The sequence below is a fragment of the Macrosteles quadrilineatus genome, unplaced genomic scaffold (genome assembly GCF_028750875.1).
Source record: "Macrosteles quadrilineatus isolate MER2022 unplaced genomic scaffold, UCM_ALF_1.0 Scaffold_9__3_contigs__length_116548681, whole genome shotgun sequence".
NCBI classification, from domain to species: domain Eukaryota; kingdom Metazoa; phylum Arthropoda; class Insecta; order Hemiptera; family Cicadellidae; genus Macrosteles; species Macrosteles quadrilineatus.
Window position 1 is genome coordinate 73,770,074 of NW_026542602.1, and position 18,264 is coordinate 73,788,337.

An 18,264-nucleotide genomic window follows, 5' to 3' on the forward strand; every position below is an offset into this window, starting at 1 on the left:
CTACATTTCTTGAAAAATAAAACTATTATTTTTAAACCTATTATCTAGGTTGCTCTTTGGAAATAATTTCAATTTAAATGTGAATAAAGAGATCATGTTATTGAAAACTCTACAGTATTTATGGCACACTTAAAAAAACTAAAGATAGGTAGGGCTTAATACCCACATAGATAGGGGTAGGCCTACACACTTTAAATAGGCTGTGAAGAGGAGCCTTTGCAGAATTATTTCAGGTCACCCAGATATAGTGCTAATTATAGACCAAAACCTTTTAGCAATATTTAGGAAGACTCATTAAATAAAGTTGCTAACTTACTTAATTATTCAAGGGATACTGAAATTATAACCTTGATAAAATTGTGTAATTCAGATTTAACAATCAATACATTATAATATCTCTAATACAGTATTCATTAACTGACTTAGACATGAATTCACTACTTATTTGACACAGCCATAAACAATAACCGCTTACTCTCTAAAATAGCCAACGATACAGTGCAATAATCAAAAAAATAAAAAACAAAATAGCTAAGACTTTTTTTAAAAACACAAACGAGGTTCCTTGAATTGTTCTAATCATTGAATTGTTCAGAACAAAAACCATTTTACTTTCTTCCAGTAACTTCTCTTTTGTTTCCTCGTCAAGATCCAAAGCAATGCTGTTGGTCGTGTCTACTATCTTTTTTTTCAAACTAGATATGGAGTGATCCCCGAAATTCGTGACAGAGTTACCATCAGCTGACTTTTCATTCTTCTTTTGAAATGGATTTAACTTACTTCCCAATTCTCGTTTCTTAACAAGTATTTGTCCCCCTGATAGCAAACCCATGTAGAGGTGATAGATGTAAGCCATGAGAAGGATTGGGGTTTCCTTTTCGATTGTTTGCAGATGAATCAGATACTTGACCACACTCTCTCTGGGTGTATAGTTCTTGGCCCAGTTTACTCCAAGATAAAACTCAAGATCTTTTTGGAAGGCTTCAGTTCGCATCAATTCTTCAAACTTAAACTCCCCAACCGGTGTTCCTTTTAGACGAACCATGGCTTCTTCCAGATAGCGAAAGATTTCATAGAAGACGAGTAAGCCTTCTGCCCACACTGAATTATCTGACATCGCTAGAAAGAAAAACTAATCAGATGTATTTTGCATGAGAGTTTATTTTAAGCAATATAGTGCCAGCTGTATGAATATCATATAGGTAGTCAAAAAATTTAATAACTGAGGTTACCGTTACCACAGGCAGAATAATGTTTTCTCTTTTTAAGTTAAAAGAGCATTTTTTTTGTTTCTGAATCTTTTGTAATGTTAGTTATACTATGAGCATATGATACTGTGGGATATTTACCGCCACACTACACTGTTTTAATAGACTTTCCATGAATGAAATTAGTCCGGAAAACAGCTGTTTGCTGTTTAGTGCTCGATTTGCGGGGGAACACGGCAGAGCTTACAGTTTCGACACCTACCTAATTTTTCACAAATTGAGCACTGCATACTACTGCACTGTAATGAGTTTTTACCGGATACCAGCTGGTTATAATTGGCAATTTTAAGCAATTTGGCAATAACTCAACGAATCATCAAACGATTAAACAAAAACATAGGTAACCTTTCTTGGAAGTTATGAGATGATTGTACTTAAGTTGGTGGGAATATATTTAACGGATTTGTAGTTTTTTTATGTTAGGTTATTTTAGAGAGTAGTAGGCCTACCTATGGCAAAAAATATCCTATGTCACTTATCCAAAATGTGTCAACCATACTTCATGTTGTATGTTGTTTTTTCTGAATCACTGTGATATAATAATAATATGAGGTTTCAATACCTCATATATTTTTCAACCATACTTGTATGGTAATCGCGCAAGACGACCTATTTTCCAGGTTATTAACGTAATATACTATTATTATGATAGTAAGCTAAGCTTTGGTTTAACTGGAGAATGGATGAAAATACGCAGCACGTATGAGTATCAGTATTTTTGTTTTAAGTTCTAGTTGTAGTGAAGTAAAGTGACATCACTACAGTCGGGACCACAAAAGTTTGCAGTTGGTGGCAGCCAATCACAAGACAAGGCTAGTGCGACGTTGCCATATCGCCCGTTGACGACGCTAATTAAAATATTAAACAATATTTACAAATCAGCTGGTTATTAGATTTGACAACACCGCACTGTACTCATTGGCTCCTTTGAAGTCACGTGATAAATAGACTACCAAAGTTTCTAAAACGGTGGTGATTTGAAGTACCCTAGATAAGTTATATGGTATTTTCAATTAGGCCTACATGTTTCTCAGTGTACAGAAAGCTATTAAGAAAAAATAACCTGTAGCCTGATAACTTAACACTAATACCGAAACCCTACCTAGGCTGACGTTAACCGAAACCCCCGGTCTGTGAGACCCCATTTGAAAAATCATGGACCCCGCTTAGACACACACAAACCAAAACCCTCGGCCTGTGAGACACCGCTTTAAAATACACTAACGACGGGCTTCTGAGACGGGCATGTTGAACAGACAACCTGTCAAGGTCACAGCAACCATGCAAAATGAACAAACAATATATCAATTGGTAACTTAGGTGAGGAAAAGGGGGGATAGAATCTCTCAAGTAACTTAAACAGTGTTGCCAACATGCATTTTTGAAAATTCCCGTGGGCCTGTCAGACCGGGGTTACGGTATTAGTGTTAATATCTTTTTATATAAGTGGGTCCCGAGAAAAAAATCCAAGGTTGTAGTAGGTCGCCAAACCAACAAGTTTTAGGACCGTTGCTGTAAAGGAATAATAAGTTAACTTAACTTAAATAACTTACCAAAAGCAAGTTTTGCGTTAACCATGGCATCACTTATCGCATGTACTTCTCTCGTTGCTAAGCGCATCTGCTTGGAAAATGGAATTTTTTCTCTTTCTGACATGTCTCGGGTATGATTTATTTTCAACTTAAGCTCTTGTAAAGTTCACTTTCCCAAATTACTGAAAACAACAAATTTATCTTTGGATATTATGAGTCACACTCTCGATTTAGTATTTTAAGTAATGACACAAATGACATAGGCCTAGGTAGCCTATATAAAAACATAAATTATCTAACAAAATATTAAACTATAGCCTAAAAATAGTCCTTATATTTTTTTACCTAGCATATCTGGGATTACTGCATATTAAACACTTACCAGCTTAAATCGTTCTACAGCAACATAAAACAACCAGAACCTAACAATAAATATTTTGTTGTTAGCCTACGGTAAGTTATTTAGCCAACATTTTTTTAACCTTTAATTTCTTTTCTTATTTGTTTAGCATACTTTATTGTTTAATGTTTTTGTTTTGTTCTCTTTTACTCTGTCTGTACATTTTTCTTTTGTTCTTCTTGTCGCTTGTCGTTGTTACCTGCACCTGTCACTTTTAGTTCTCACTTCTCAGTCTATCGCTTCAGTCCAGTCCACACCTCATTCTCAGTCTCACTCCACCCTACTCTATTCTCAGGAGCGTCGTCTGTACATTTATTTGTGAGTTTAGAAAGAAACTAAGGGAGTATATTGTTTTATCTAAGCTACTATCCAACCTCATGGTGGAAGGAACAAGAAATATAATATATATATACAGTGAAGCAATTAAACAAATAGGAGTTATCTCAGGAACCGTTCCAAGGCCTTCTGTGCATGTGAAAAGCAGAGTTGCCCGTGGGTACAGAAGATCGAGTGGCATTGCTACATGGTTTTCATTGTCTGCTTGGTCTCGCAAACTCAAGCGTTTTTTGTTTGTTTTACTTCTCCGTGCTTCTGCTCTCTGCCTTCTGCTAAGTGCTAATGGTAATATTATTGGTGATGTGATTCATTGGTAACCTAAAATAAATCCTGATGAACTGAACTACTATAGCAAAGGCAATGAAACAATCAAGGATAGTGCTTGGTTCAAATTTGAAAACCTGATTTTTTGAAGTAAGTTATATAGTTACTATAGGCCTACTTAATAAATAATTTCAAAGATTTTTCCCTAGTTCTTACTATAGGCCTACTACAATAGCCTACTAGCTACAAGCTTTTTTTAATGTTACTCTTAGCTAAAACAACAACATTCCTTTTAGTTGTTCTTATTGTCAGGATCGGTTTTTAATAAATGAGTAGTAGAGATGAAGGGTAGACGGCTGCACTTTACTTTAGGTCCTACACTCATTCGAATGAAAATATCGATTATACGATTGTTTCATTTGATATATCGTTTGGTTAGTTAGACCTTACCTAACTAACCAAACGATATATCGAACGAAACAATCGATTAATTGATATTTTCATTCGAATGAGTGTAGGACCTAAAGTAAAGTGCAGCCGGGTAGACTTTCATAAGCAGGACTAAAAAAATGAAAAGAAATATCGATCGATATATTGATTATTCGATGGTAATTATTTACCCTATTTAGGCTACACTGGGATTTTATGTAATTTTTATATGTCTACTTACAGTATTTTTAACGCTGAATCCAAAAATCCAATCAGTTTTGGTCGGAGGGATTCCTAAATGGCCGTACAGTTATATAATTAATATTAAGCTTCAGTTTTGTTGATTTATTAACATATTTGTGGTATGGACGAGTCCAAAATCTAGTGGCGACTAAACTAAAAGGGGTGGAAGGTTTGTGGAGTGGAAACAGCTGTCAGTTGTTTACATTCTAGGCAGAGGATACGCGTCCGGTAACCGGACGTGGATTAGACGTCCGGCAATTACTGTCATAACCTAACCTAACCAACCAAACTTGCTGATAGTGAAAAAATCGAATTAAGGTGAAATTCTTTCTCTATAAAAAAAATTATAAATGCAAAAAATTCTAATAAAAGATGTACAGTTAAGAATAAATGGTATTCAATGCAAACTCTTCGACAAAAAGTTAATGTCTTCAATGGGATTCGAACCCTGGACCTCTTGCATATCAGCCGAGCACCTTATCCACTACACCACGAACACTGATGGCTGGTCATTGTATTGTTGTGGTAAAGGCGTTCCAGGCTCCCGCAACCCCATGACGTCATTGCCGTACGCCTTATCCACGTCCGGTTACCGGACGTGTATCCTCTATGTACATTCTATCCTAAACAGACAAAACCACAGACGACGCCATGAGAGCAAAATCAGAGTTACAATATGCAATAACTAGATAAAAAAGAAAATGCACTTTGGTGCTGTTTATAAAATACAATAAATCAACTAGCATACATAAACTATTAATCACATGAACATAAATTACAAAACAAAATAGAATTTATTCACGTAAAATATCAGTAATAGAAGCTAGGCCACTGCCGACATGATCATCGTCCTCATTCCAATCTTCAACCATTGACTAATGCCTCAACGTCTGGTAATGAACGTGCCACAGTGCATAATTTAATGTATCAGCAACTAATAAAAATGATGTTACATAATCTAATCTAATCCAACCTAACCCAACCCAACCTTAACATTAAAGTTTAAATCACATTTTATGTCAGAAAAGGCATGTGAGGAAGATAGGTCGGACTTTATGCGGATTCGTGACTGTATTAAGTCCTTTGAAGTGAGGTTAGATTAGGTAAGTTAAAGGTTAGGGTATAATGAACCGACTCATTAATTTATGCAACTTCCAGACTGTTTTTGCACAATTGAAATAGTGGGTGAAACACAATGAAATAACAATATCAAAAATTCGCCAGCATTTTTGATATTGTTATTAAATTCGTTAATTAGTTTTGTTGTTATTGTATCGTTATTTCATTGCGTTTCACCCACTATTTAATTGTGCAAAAACAGTCTGGAAGTTGCATAAATTAATGAGTCGGTTCATTATAACCTAACCTTTACCTTCCTAATCTAACCTCACTTCGAAACACTTATTACAGTCACGAATCCGCATAAAACCCGACCTACCTTCCTCACATGCCTAAATAAGAACTGATCATTTGGTTTCAAAACGAATTGATTTGATTTCATTCCGCATTAGATCAAGTATAAACAGTTGTTTGCTCTTCTCACTCAGTCCTTACTCCTCACTCTTCACTCAGTACGGACCCGTCCAGATTACCATTACCTTCAGTACCGCTAAATTTTCCTTGTTAGATTCGTACCCCTAACCTTCGTTTTACGGCCGCTACCGCCACTTAGGAATCTATCCGACCAAAACTGATTGCATTTTTGGATTTAGCGTTAAAAATACTGTAAGTAGACATATTAAAATTACATCATATCCCAGTGTAAATACGGTAAATATTTGCCTTCGATATAGGTTATCGATTATTTCATATAAGGTTAACTAACCAAACTTGTTGTTAAGCATTAAAATGTCTAAAACCAGTATTCAAGCATATGTCGCTAATCGCTATCAGGAGAGCGCCAATTTTAGTCAGCAGATGGCTATGATTTATTATTCCCTTCACCTCATTACTCTTATTAGGTAATAATCAGAAATTGGTAGGGGTACGACTAAGACATCAAATTTAATCAATTTGAGCCAAGCAATGTATGTATGTTTTGCCAAAAATGTTTAATGGGAGTTAAGTCAAAACAAATTTTATTTGTATACAGAAATTTTGGTATTATAGTGTTAAACAATCTTAACCTTTAAAAAACTTATTCTGTAAGAGAGCTAGTATTAGATGTTTTTTAAATGTAGTGAAAGTCTTCTGGTAAATTATTTGTGTGCTTTCGATAGAGGGTTAAGTCTATTGTTTACTTAAATACATTGTTTTCAGAAATGTTAAGGAACTTTGGGCAAATATGTGTAAGAGCATGTGGTCTGAGCACATGCTCTATAAGCAGAGGCCGGTATATTCCCAGAGACAAGTATACCCCTAAGCATGACGCTGGAATTCACCGTAGACTGAAACTCATAGCTGAAGACGAAGCTGATGTGTATGAAAAGAACGATATCGACCAACAAAGTATGTTAGAGTTAGAAGAAGACTTGACTCTTGCAGCAGATTTGAATGATGAGGTGATAAGGTAAGTTTATCTTCCAATGTATCCACACCCTCAAAAGAAAAATCCCGCTTTTCAGGTTGAGAGAATCCTGTTTTACTGAGATGAAAAATCTTGTTTTCCCACACAAATTTTGTACAAAATCTCAATCCTTCTAGAGTGGTCTTTTTGACGTATCATGTTAGAATAGCTCTTTTAAACCTTGCTAAGCATACTGCAATTATTTGTTTCATTGGGGATAGTTTTTATTGAAAAATCAGTAATAAAAAAAAATATTGGTCAAAGCCAAAAATCCTGTTTTATCCCTCATCCCCTATTTTAATCGTGCTCATAGTTTAAAAATCCCGCTTTCGGGATAAAAATCCTGCTTATGGAAACACTAATCTTCCTTAGACTACTATTTTTAGATCAACAATATTGATTGTGGCTTATTTTGGAGAAATGTATGGCTGTATTGTTTAGGCTACATAATTTAGTGTGGACAGTCTAAAATTTGTGATTTTAACCTAACCCTCTGTTTGTCCTACTTACAAGCAACAACCTTTTTGACCACCATTTTTTTTAATGTGCACACCGATCGCTATCCCCTCACTAATGGGCACCCCTTTCCCTAGCCCGATCACCCAGTGCTAAACGACCTTGACAAGGGCACCTTTTTGAGTTGTATCAATTCAAAAATCTGTGTGTATCACTTTGATACAGTGTGATTTATATTTAATAAGTCCCTGGTGTAGATTAACGTCCGCAATAGTGAGTACTACCACTATCCGCAGTACTATCCTGATAATTAGACCAACTCGTTAATTACAAGGAAAAAATGTTGTTTGGATTCCACTATAAACTGTAGGTCCCTTAGCAGCCATTAGCAGCTGTGTCTAAGGAACATGTCGGCCATAGTAACTAACAAGACTTCAAGATCGCGATACTCATCCTACACTCATTTTTCACTCATATTTGGGTTAAAATACATACATAGTGGTGTCCCCATCTTAATAATCGATAATTGATTTGTCTTTTGTATCAATTTGATTCAGTGCACCCATGGATGTTATGTTTTTTTTTTTAACATATCTAAACAAAGAAATATTATGATTGATTTAGGCACAGATAGTGATTGAGCAAATTAAAAACAAATAGTCTGACATTATTCCTGAACATTTGCCCTTATTATTTATACCTAGCTAAACTTATTGTTGTTTGTGTATCAAAATGATACAGTGTAACCGGGTTCCAGTTTTGTGAAAAATTACTAAAAAACCATTGTCCTACAAAACATTTTTGCGGTAAAGAATTAGATCCTTATTATAATATTCCAAATACAACGTAATTAGTCATAGAAAGAATATTTAAAAATATTATGGCAGTCAAACTAATCATTGCAAAAACATAAAAATGATAGGTAAATTTAACTGTATAAATTAGATACAGTGTTACTCTTCTGGTAATTATTTCGATGCCACTAGCGGTGGGTTAAAGGTTTATATTCAATGTTGGTTAATTCAAACAATCCAGAAACCAATACATCATGAAATTAACTTTTTAACATGACTTTTTGAGTTTACAGAATTTTGTACACCCTTTTAAGTGAGCTAATAAAAGCAAATTTGAGAAATCAACATTTTTTTAAACCCTCAACATGAGATAATATGTGCACTATGACATTAGATCTCATGACGATCCATCCAATTTAGTCTCACTTATAGGCTAATCTACCATCATTAAATGTGGGCTAGTATTAAATTTTAATTCTAAACCATACTAAACGATGAATTTCAAACAGAGCAGTTACTATTTTTTTATGCTAGGAATTCTTGCTCGTTTTAAAATTCAATTTAAACTTCTGTCTTATGTTTTGTTTCATCAAGTTTGCCTTGTAAAAGTGAAATGATTTTTACCAGTTTTTACCATATTTAAATAATGATATTTCAAGTATTGTGTATGTCAGTTTGTTAGGTATAGGCTATAAATAAATGTGTTTCTCACTGATTCTAGTGAGATGAAAAAAATTGCATGGGCAAAAAGGTTGAAAATGGCAGAGAGAAAGTACTTTAGGCCTCCAAAAGAACCTCAAATGCTTACTTGGACAGAAAAACAGCAAATAATACATCTTAACAGACAGGATCCACAAAAATGGTGCCCAGAAGTTTTGGCTGAAAGTTTTCCTGCATCACCCAGTATCATCAAGGTGAGTATAACTAGTAAGAACATGTTTGAAAGTTGAATTAAGTATTTAAGCTGCAAATCTTAATTTAATGGTGAATTTTTCAATTTTGTTCTTAAAAATTACATAATGTAGCCTACTGTCAAATTTTTTTGCCAGAGCCGAAATGTTTATTCAGGCCAAACAACATGATATTTAAACTTGTCACAAAAATCTAGTATAAATATAAAGCAAAGTAATTTAGTAATGGTTTTCTGTGTCATTCTTTTTCTGTCTGTCCTACTTAACCAATTTTTACAAATTAGGTGTCATTTTAAAGCTTATGATCTAGCAAAAGGACAAATTGGAATCCAAAAAGGTAATTTCGTTTAGGGCTTTGTCTCCTTAGTGTTTGATTTATTTTCTAGAGTTTACTTTTAAAGATCCATGGGTTATGGCCAACTTAATTCATAAGGGTTTTAAACGTGAATTGTACTTTTCAAAGGTAAGATATCTTTCAAAGGTAAAATGTTATTGCATTATTCGTTTTGCCTCTGCAAGAAGTTGTGAGAACTCTATTGAAATGTGCAATTTGAACAGGTTTTATTCTAAGGTCATATGGTCAAATTATGCCTTCAAATGTTAATGCCTCCAGCCTCCAATATAAACACTTAAGTTTGCCAAAATGATTAATCAATTGCATTTTTTTTTTTTAAGAGGTTGGCAGCCTCTTTTAACCTTGCATTTGCCTGTCCACATAGACTAACTTGCCCGTGCGTGGAACGTATCCAGCAAAGCAAGGGGTGAGCCGGTACAGTACAAAGGTGAACTGTACTGATAAAATGTTTTGGGCAGTGACCAGGATCCTCACGTAAGGCCATTACAAACTGTTAAGATGTTTTCTGTAATTTCAGAAAATACTAAAGGCAAACTGGAAACCACTTACCAAGGAGAGGTTAAAAGAACATGATCGTAAGGTTTCAGACAATTGGATAGCTTTTCACAAAGGAGAACTTACAGTGCATGACCCAAAATTAAAAGTACATCTTGAGAAGTTCAAGGACAGGAAAGACGGTGTCTCAATCATCTCTGATGAAGGTTAGTCAGTTTGTCAAAACAAACTATTTTAACACTTTGCCAAAAAAATATTTCACTTAGTCTAAAATGTGTTTCAATTTTTATCTTAGGCATATTACATTCTGACAGAACACATTTATAACAAAACTTGTTTACGTTTCTTAAATATTGTATTCCATGTAACTTAGGTATTCCATGTCTCGCTTCCTAAAAACAAAAATCCCTTACAGGTGAAATTAGGTAGTATGATTGTCAAAAACAAAAACTTTAATACCCAGCACAGTCACTAAATTGTTAACTGCTTGTAACGTAAACATTTCAGTGACAGTTTGTAGAAAGCATATGTTTTCTTAACGGATGATTTTTATTTGATAGATGACGTATCTCTCTCTTGTCTCCCTCCTACTTTGTTTTTAAACATTGTTTTTTTATTTACAATTGTTATGAAAAGAATCTTAGAGGTGATCTAGTTTCCACAGGGTTAAGACACATTAACAGACAGTTTGCCTCTGTAAAGATTGAAATTATTTTAACATTCATTGTATTTTAGATTAGGATCCTCTTACGACCAGTCTATATTTTTTAAGAAACAACGGTAATTCCTACCTTCTCAATGCACCCTTGGAAAATTGAATTTTCTTTTTTCAAAATTGTGTTCTTTTTTAACCAATGCTTTTTCGTAGTTAGTAATTTTTTCATTTTCCGACGCTTTTCTGGCCAAATCGTAAATATCCATCGTATTTTAAAAATTCTGGTTCAGTTCGCTCTACCAGTTAATTAGAGTATATGACCTATTCCCGAAAAAAAATGTAGCTTTCCGCTTTCTCAGGGTTTTCCTTCGTTTTGCGTGGAAAATAACTATCATTTTCAGAATCAATACGTTATTTCCTACATTTTGGAAAAAAAATTTAATTTTCTGCAGGTGCACTGAGAAAGTAAGAATTACCGAATAAAAGAAAACACTAATGCGTGTTGTGTTTATATAATAATTTAGACTAAGTTAATAAAATTTGGTTTAGGTTTGTACCTTTAATTTGCTTACTATTTATTATGCTAAGTTAAGCCTAGATTAAATACTTATAGCAAGACAAATGATTAATCTGAAGAATTTCTTAACAATACAAATTTAATGAACTAAAAATAAGATATTACAATGATGAATGGGGTAAATGAACAGATAACAGATAAGTTAAGTTATAGGGTTGCCATCTTTGGTTTAGCCTAGCTCAGTAAAAACAGAACAATGAGTTTACAATTTAGTTTAAATACATAAATCTCAGGGAGGGGAACTCGGCTGGCTAAAAAAATCTTCAAATATTTTAATTTATGAAATAAAATATGTCAATTATTATTAAAAATGGAATAATTTTGATATTGCTCTTAGGCTTGGATAGGTAAATTAAATAAGTCCAACAATGAATAGACTAGGTGAAAAATTTATCAAAGTTGAATTTAGTTCTCTTGTCAAATTGTTTTTCTGGGATTATTCTTGATGAAATAAAATAGTTTTTGAGTTCAAATAATTAGGTTTGATGATCAGAAAGTAAATAAAAAAGGTCTATTCAGTTGAATTTCTTGAAGGTAGGCTAAGCCTATACAAAATGGAGAGTTCTCACCAGATCTTCAGTAATAATGTCCAATTTATATAAATCTTGAGGTGGCAGTACAATTTTGAAATGAAAAAAAACGTATATATAGAGGCTAAACTGTTCTTTTGTTATTAGTTATTAAGTTAATTTTCAGTTAAATAATTTTGATCACTGACTTTATAAATATTAGGGATTATACCCTCACTTAATTTAAGGTGTTGATGCTGCCATGTCCCAATAGAGAAGGAGGAAAATTTTAATTTTACACAGGATGATCAGAGTTCATTGTTGAAGCCAGCTGTCTTCTTTCTTCATCACTTGCACATGCACTAAATATTCAGGCTTTTGGATATTAATTTAATGTTGGGGTTTTAGAAATAATTTATACTATATTAATAATTTTGGATAAAAGTGTTATTGCAACTATGAACTTAATTACAGGTTACAGTTTTTATTAATAATAATATGTGTTGAATATAAACAATATATTTTAAAATGTGATGATGGTTTCTGAGGGGTGATTAAAGGATAATATAATTTAAATTTACTATTAATTTTCTGACAATTTATTTAAATAGGCTATATGGCGAATTTTGGTACAATAAAAGAAGAATTATTATATAACTAAAGAATGAATGTAGTGAAAGGTCTAAAATGGACATGTAACATTGCAATTATCCCCTCAGAAATTTTTATCTGAGAACTCAAGGAAAAAAATTTTGATAAAATGTGAAATGTCATGATGATACAGAAGTATGAAATAAAACATCTTAAAGTTAGAATGATAAACATTAAATGATTGATTATCTTGGAAGTTGACTTATATCTATAGGGAAAACAAGTTTTTAAAAGAGAACAAAACATAAAAACATTTAAAAATTAAAACAAAACAAAAGATAATTACATTGTAGTAAATTGGGGAGTAAGGGTAATAGGTTTTCGAGCATAGAAAATAACATGTTTATCTTCTTGGGGATTTGGAGGATAGTATTAATATGGGATGGATGGGGTACGCACTCGCGATTAGTGTCCGATATCACAGTTTATTGGTAATCACTATGGATAGTAGGTCTCTTAAGATCCGAGTATTAGGCTAAATGACACTTTTTCCGTTTTTTGAAGTCAAAGTATTTTTTGTCGCCGTATTGTTCAGTTTCTTCAAAGTTCATACTGGCTTTCACTACACTGTGTTCAAAATTCTTCTTATGTTTACTGGGACTAGGAATTTCTCGAGGATCTTTGATTCTTTCGTTCGATTTTGGAAGGCCAAATGATGGTTCTGGCGTGGGTCGATTTTGATGGCAAATCATTATTATGGGGTTCGATTTAAGAGTGAGTTTACTTTGATTGATGTTTTCTAAGTCTTGAACTTTGCTATCATGGTTTAAGTCGTTCATCGGTATTTTTTGATCATTTTTGAGTTTTAGCTCTGATTGCTTTATGCTGACGTCTTGAGTTAGTGTCGTTGTAGTCTTGTTTAAGTCGGTTTCAAAGATATTCTGTGTTTGATTGTGATTTTTAATAGAGATTTCTTCAATATTAGCAGTGAACTTGTTTAGAAATTGTTCAGTAAAATTGTCAAACTTTGAATTAATTTCTTTCTGGAACTGTTCAATTTTATTACTCAGATCAGATTTAACTCCTCATATTTCATGGAATAAGCCCGTTAGAAGACTAATAATATCTGGGTTTGCCGTTTGATTTAGTTGTATAGTTTGGGAATTGCCTTTTACGCCATTATCAGTTGACATAATTGTGTTTTCATTATCCATTTTACGGTCTGTATTCTGTAATCTGTATTAAATGATGAATGAAGCGGGTTGTCTGCACTTTGGGAAGGTTGTTGAACGGTGCTGCTACTAGCGGCTACTTCAGTTACTACGGCCTCTTGTGTTGAATGGATGTGGAGTGGAGATGCCGGTGTCACGATCAAGATGGCTGCCGCCTTCTGTCACTTCACTGTGTTTGTGTTGTATCGTCGTCATCGTGTGTAAATAATGCTAATTCGGTGGAATGATTGTGTTTTGCATGCCTTCTATGTTATTGGGAGTTTCTTGCTTAATATTTGATATCGGTGGAATGTTTGTGTTGAGTTCAAATGCGTTAATGTTGCCTTCGTCATCTGAACTATTGAATGCAATGTCGTGTAGGTTATCAGAGTCCAATGTGTTTGGGTATTTTCTAGGCCGTCGGAAATTATATCTATGCTCTGTCATTTATCATTGGGGATGCTTATTGCAGGGAGGGATAACTTATTACTAACATAAAATGCTTATATTCAATATACTTAGATTAGGCTAGTTGCAATAACGAGATATTTGAAGACCTTTTGTAGCCAATACGTTGGACGCCATTAAAAGAAAACACTAATGCGTGTTGTGTTTATATAATAATTTAGACTAAGTTAATAAAATTTGGTTTAGGTTTGTACCTTTCATTTGCTTACTATTTATTATGCTAAGTTAAGCCTAGATTAAATACTTATAGCAAGACAAATGATTAATCTGAAGAATTTCTTAACAATACAAATTTAATGAACTAAAAATAAGATATTACAATGATGAATGGGGTAAATGAACAGATAACAGATAAGTTAAGTTATAGGGTTGCCATCTTTGGTTTAGCCTAGCTCAGTAAAAACAGAACAATGAGTTTACAATTTAGTTTAAATACATAAATCTCAGGGAGGGGAACTCGGCTGGCTAAAAAAATCTTCAAATATTTTAATTTATGAAATAAAATATGTCAATTATTATTAAAAATGGAATAATTTTGATATTGCTCTTAGGCTTGGATAGGTAAATTAAATAAGTCCAACAATGAATAGACTAGGTGAAAAATTTATCAAAGTTGAATTTAGTTCTCTTGTCAAATTGTTTTTCTGGGATTATTCTTGATGAAATAAAATAGTTTTTGAGTTCAAATAATTAGGTTTGATGATCAGAAAGTAAATAAAAAAGGTCTATTCAGTTGAATTTCTTGAAGGTAGGCTAAGCCTATACAAAATGGAGAGTTCTCACCAGATCTTCAGTAATAGTGTCCAATTTATATAAATCTTGAGGTGGCAGTACAATTTTGAAATGAAAAAAAATTTATATATAGAAGCTAAACTGTTCTTTTGTTATTAAGTTAATTTTCAGTTAAATAATTTTGATCACTGACTTTATAAATATTAGGGATTATACCCTCACTTAATTTAAGGTGTTGATGCTGCCATGTCCCAATAGAGAAGGAGGAAAATTTTAATTTTACACAGGATGATCAGAGTTCATTGTTGAAGCCAGCTGTCTTCTTTCTTCATCACTTGCACATGCACTAAATATTCAGGCTTTTGGATATTAATTTAATGTTGGGGTTTTAGAAATAATTTATACTATATTAATAATTTTGGATAAAAGTGTTATTGCAACTATGGACTTAATTACAGGTTACAGTTTTTATTAATAATAATATGTGTTGAATATAAACAATATATTTTAAAATGTGATGATGGTTTCTGAGGGGTGATTAAAGGATAATATAATTTAAATTTACTATTAATTTTCTGACAATTTATTTAAATAGGCTATATGGCGAATTTTGGTACAATAAAAGAAGAATTATTATATAACTAAAGAATGAATGTAGTGAAAGGTCTAAAATGGACATGTAACATTGCACGAAACAAGAAATTATAACCATTCAACTTATATGATGTATTTATTTATATTTGTTTCAGAGGCAGCTAAATCTGCAGATTTAACCTTACCAAAACCGAAAAAAACTGAGTTCTCATCTTTAGTAACAATTTTCAAGCCTAAGGCTGAAACAGAGGTTACTGAAATAGAAAATAAGCGGCTCGAGGAAAATATCCAACCTCCAAAACAAATAGGAGATATAAATCCAACAAATATAGTGGACAGATCAGGGGCATACTACACTCTGGATCAGTACAGAAGTAGGCTCAGTAACTTGTTGGATACAAAGTTGGAAGATCGCGACGTAATTAAAGCGATTGTAAGCAGTGGGAATAAAGACAAACCAGTGGAAAACTCTGCTTTTGAAAGTTACATAGCACCTTCAGAAAGATTCAAACCTAATGCTGTTGTGCGCCAAAAAGGTGCCAAAAGTCGGCTAAAACTACAGGATCCTGATAATATTCCTGGCAAAATCACCATACCTAAGGACCAATGGAAGCCTGGGTTAGTGTATAAAGTTAAAGACTGTTTTTATAATGACAAAGGATATTTTCTGTACAGAGTTCCAGGATTAAATGTTGATTAATTGTAAGTGAATAATTTTATATGCCCTGTATAGCCAGTGTACAAGGAAGAATGAGTATTTAGGGGGGAATGAACGATTGTTATTATAGGTATTAGATAGAAGGTGACCAATTTGGACTTAAATGGAGTTATTGAGGGGAAGGACATAACTGAGAGTCAAGAAAGCAGGGTGCAAAAATTTCCACACATGCCACTATCCTGTCATCCTACTTCCTACCTAGCAAATTTTTCGCTTCAGGTATCATTTTAAAGCTTATGATCCAGCACACTTGTGAATGGTAATTAAAAAGGTGATTCCCTTTAGACTGTTGCCCCCCCCCTCTCGTTTTATCTATTTACAGAGTCCATTTTCAAAGATCCACAACAGATTACACAGATTACACAAGATTTACAACGGTTTAAATATTGCAATAATACTCCAGTTGAATGTTTAACCAGTCAGGTAGTTGACAAGAGATAGACAAAAGAGTTTAAGAAAACGGATTTTACCTAAGACCGTTTTTTAAACTAGCCGTTTCAGTTCAGTTCTTAGAATTGAAAAGATTCAATTTACAGCATTACAACACGAATAACGGATCAATGAGGTTCTAGGATTGAGAGAAAAGAATAAAAATTGTAATAGGTACTTCAAAGGCCAACTTATCACTATTAAGACCAATTTATTTGATTAAACATTGAGTGAGTGTTTGGAACAGTAAGTTGTTGCATCACAATCAGTGGCTATGAGAGATTATAAACAAAAGCATAACCTCTCTTGAAAGTTATGAGTGGGGATTTTTAGTATTGCTTACTTGCGTAATTAGTCTTTACGACACTATTAGAAGTTTCAAAGGCACTCGCCGAGACTCCTACCTTAAATTTTATACTCGTGTCGTTCATTCATTTTTATCAATGTTTTTTTCCGATATAGGCTCATCAATATTTTATTTTTTGATCTGAAATATCGATATTGAAACATATCATCTGACAACTACGATAGATATTGTTCAGTATCAACATGCAATATAATAATTTCAGTTACAAAATGTTAATATGAAATTTACCATCAAACAAAAATTGTGCAATTGGATTTTTAAAATGTAAAGGTTTTGTACATTGTGATGTCAATGTACTAATGGTCATATGATATAATATTTTTATGAAGAAAAACCATTCTGGAAATGCAACGTACATGCAAAAACAAAGTAGGTCTATAGAGTTTGAAATTTGTAGCAGATTACAGTTTTACTATAGTTCGATTTATATATTTTTGGTGTGAAGAACATCAATAGACTTTTGTGCAAGGCAATAAGAAATTAAGAAGAGCACCGTACTAGATTGGAATAGTTACATAAGGGAAGTATGCGTTGATGCTGTGGAAAAAACCTTGGAATTAAGTTTTGAATCCTATAATACCCCCGCCGCAGCAAACCTGCCGACTAAGCGAATTTCCAGTTGCCTGAATAGATTTTCAATTAATTGTATTTAATAAACATTAATTTTAATGAGTACATAGGCTTGCTGCTACAGGGAGGGTAAAAAGTGTGTTTTATAGAGAAATATTAATAACTTAGTATAAAATAAATAAATTTACCAAGTTTGATCAAAATATATCCATAAACAAGCAGACTACAACATTTTACAATATTCCCCATAAGAATAACATGGGAATTTTAAAATAACAATTATTTGAATTTTCTCCGTAACTAATAATAGTACAAAAACACTTTGATATACTAAATTATTTGTTTTTTTAAGCTCTTTAAGAAGGTCTGAAGAGAAATTGGGAAATTTTTCGTTTGTAGGGTCAAAAATTAGAAAAACCCATTTTTACCCCATAAAACCCCGTTCCCATGGTCCGATCATGCTGGTTCGCGAACTCATTCAAGTTTATCCTGCCTTACACCTTCAAACCAAATGTCATCAAAATCGGATAAAAATTACTCAAGTTATCGTGTTCACGGACACACATATATATATATAAATCTATATATATATATATATATATATACATATATAAAAATTTGAACGAATGGTGTTTTTGGCCTCTGGGGACATCAAAATGAAAAAGTAAATCGGTCCCGCACCTAGGTCTTACCATGCCACCTACGGTAATAGCTACTTCCCTATAGGGAAATTCGCTAAAAAGGTGCAATTTGCACATTGGTCCCCTTGTATATATTATTTGAGGAGGACGTGTTCCTTTATATTTATTCACAAAGAAGTAAGCTACAGAGGAGTTTCGCCCATTAGCTCTGGT

At 33.2% G+C, this 18,264-nt stretch overlaps 2 protein-coding genes across 2 annotated transcripts; one reads left to right on the forward strand and one right to left on the reverse strand.

Moving 5' to 3' along the window:
- Positions 1 to 352: 352 nt before the first annotated feature.
- Positions 353 to 3,407, reverse strand: LOC129003167 (heme oxygenase 1-like). The gene is made up of 3 exons (XM_054431430.1): positions 3,183 to 3,407; positions 2,822 to 2,982; positions 353 to 1,119 (listed from the first exon to the last, which is right to left on the reverse strand). The coding sequence occupies exons 2-3, from the start codon at positions 2,922 to 2,924 to the stop codon at positions 479 to 481; spliced, it is 744 nt and encodes a 247-aa protein (XP_054287405.1). The 5' UTR covers positions 2,925 to 2,982; positions 3,183 to 3,407; the 3' UTR covers positions 353 to 478.
- Positions 3,408 to 3,833: 426 nt separating this feature from the next.
- On the forward strand, positions 3,834 to 16,032 carry LOC129002901 (uncharacterized). The gene is made up of 5 exons (XM_054431018.1): positions 3,834 to 3,950; positions 6,732 to 6,981; positions 8,950 to 9,142; positions 10,012 to 10,195; positions 15,482 to 16,032. The coding sequence occupies exons 2-5, from the start codon at positions 6,734 to 6,736 to the stop codon at positions 16,024 to 16,026; spliced, it is 1,170 nt and encodes a 389-aa protein (XP_054286993.1). The 5' UTR covers positions 3,834 to 3,950; positions 6,732 to 6,733; the 3' UTR covers positions 16,027 to 16,032.
- The last annotated feature ends 2,232 nt before the right edge of the window (positions 16,033 to 18,264 follow it).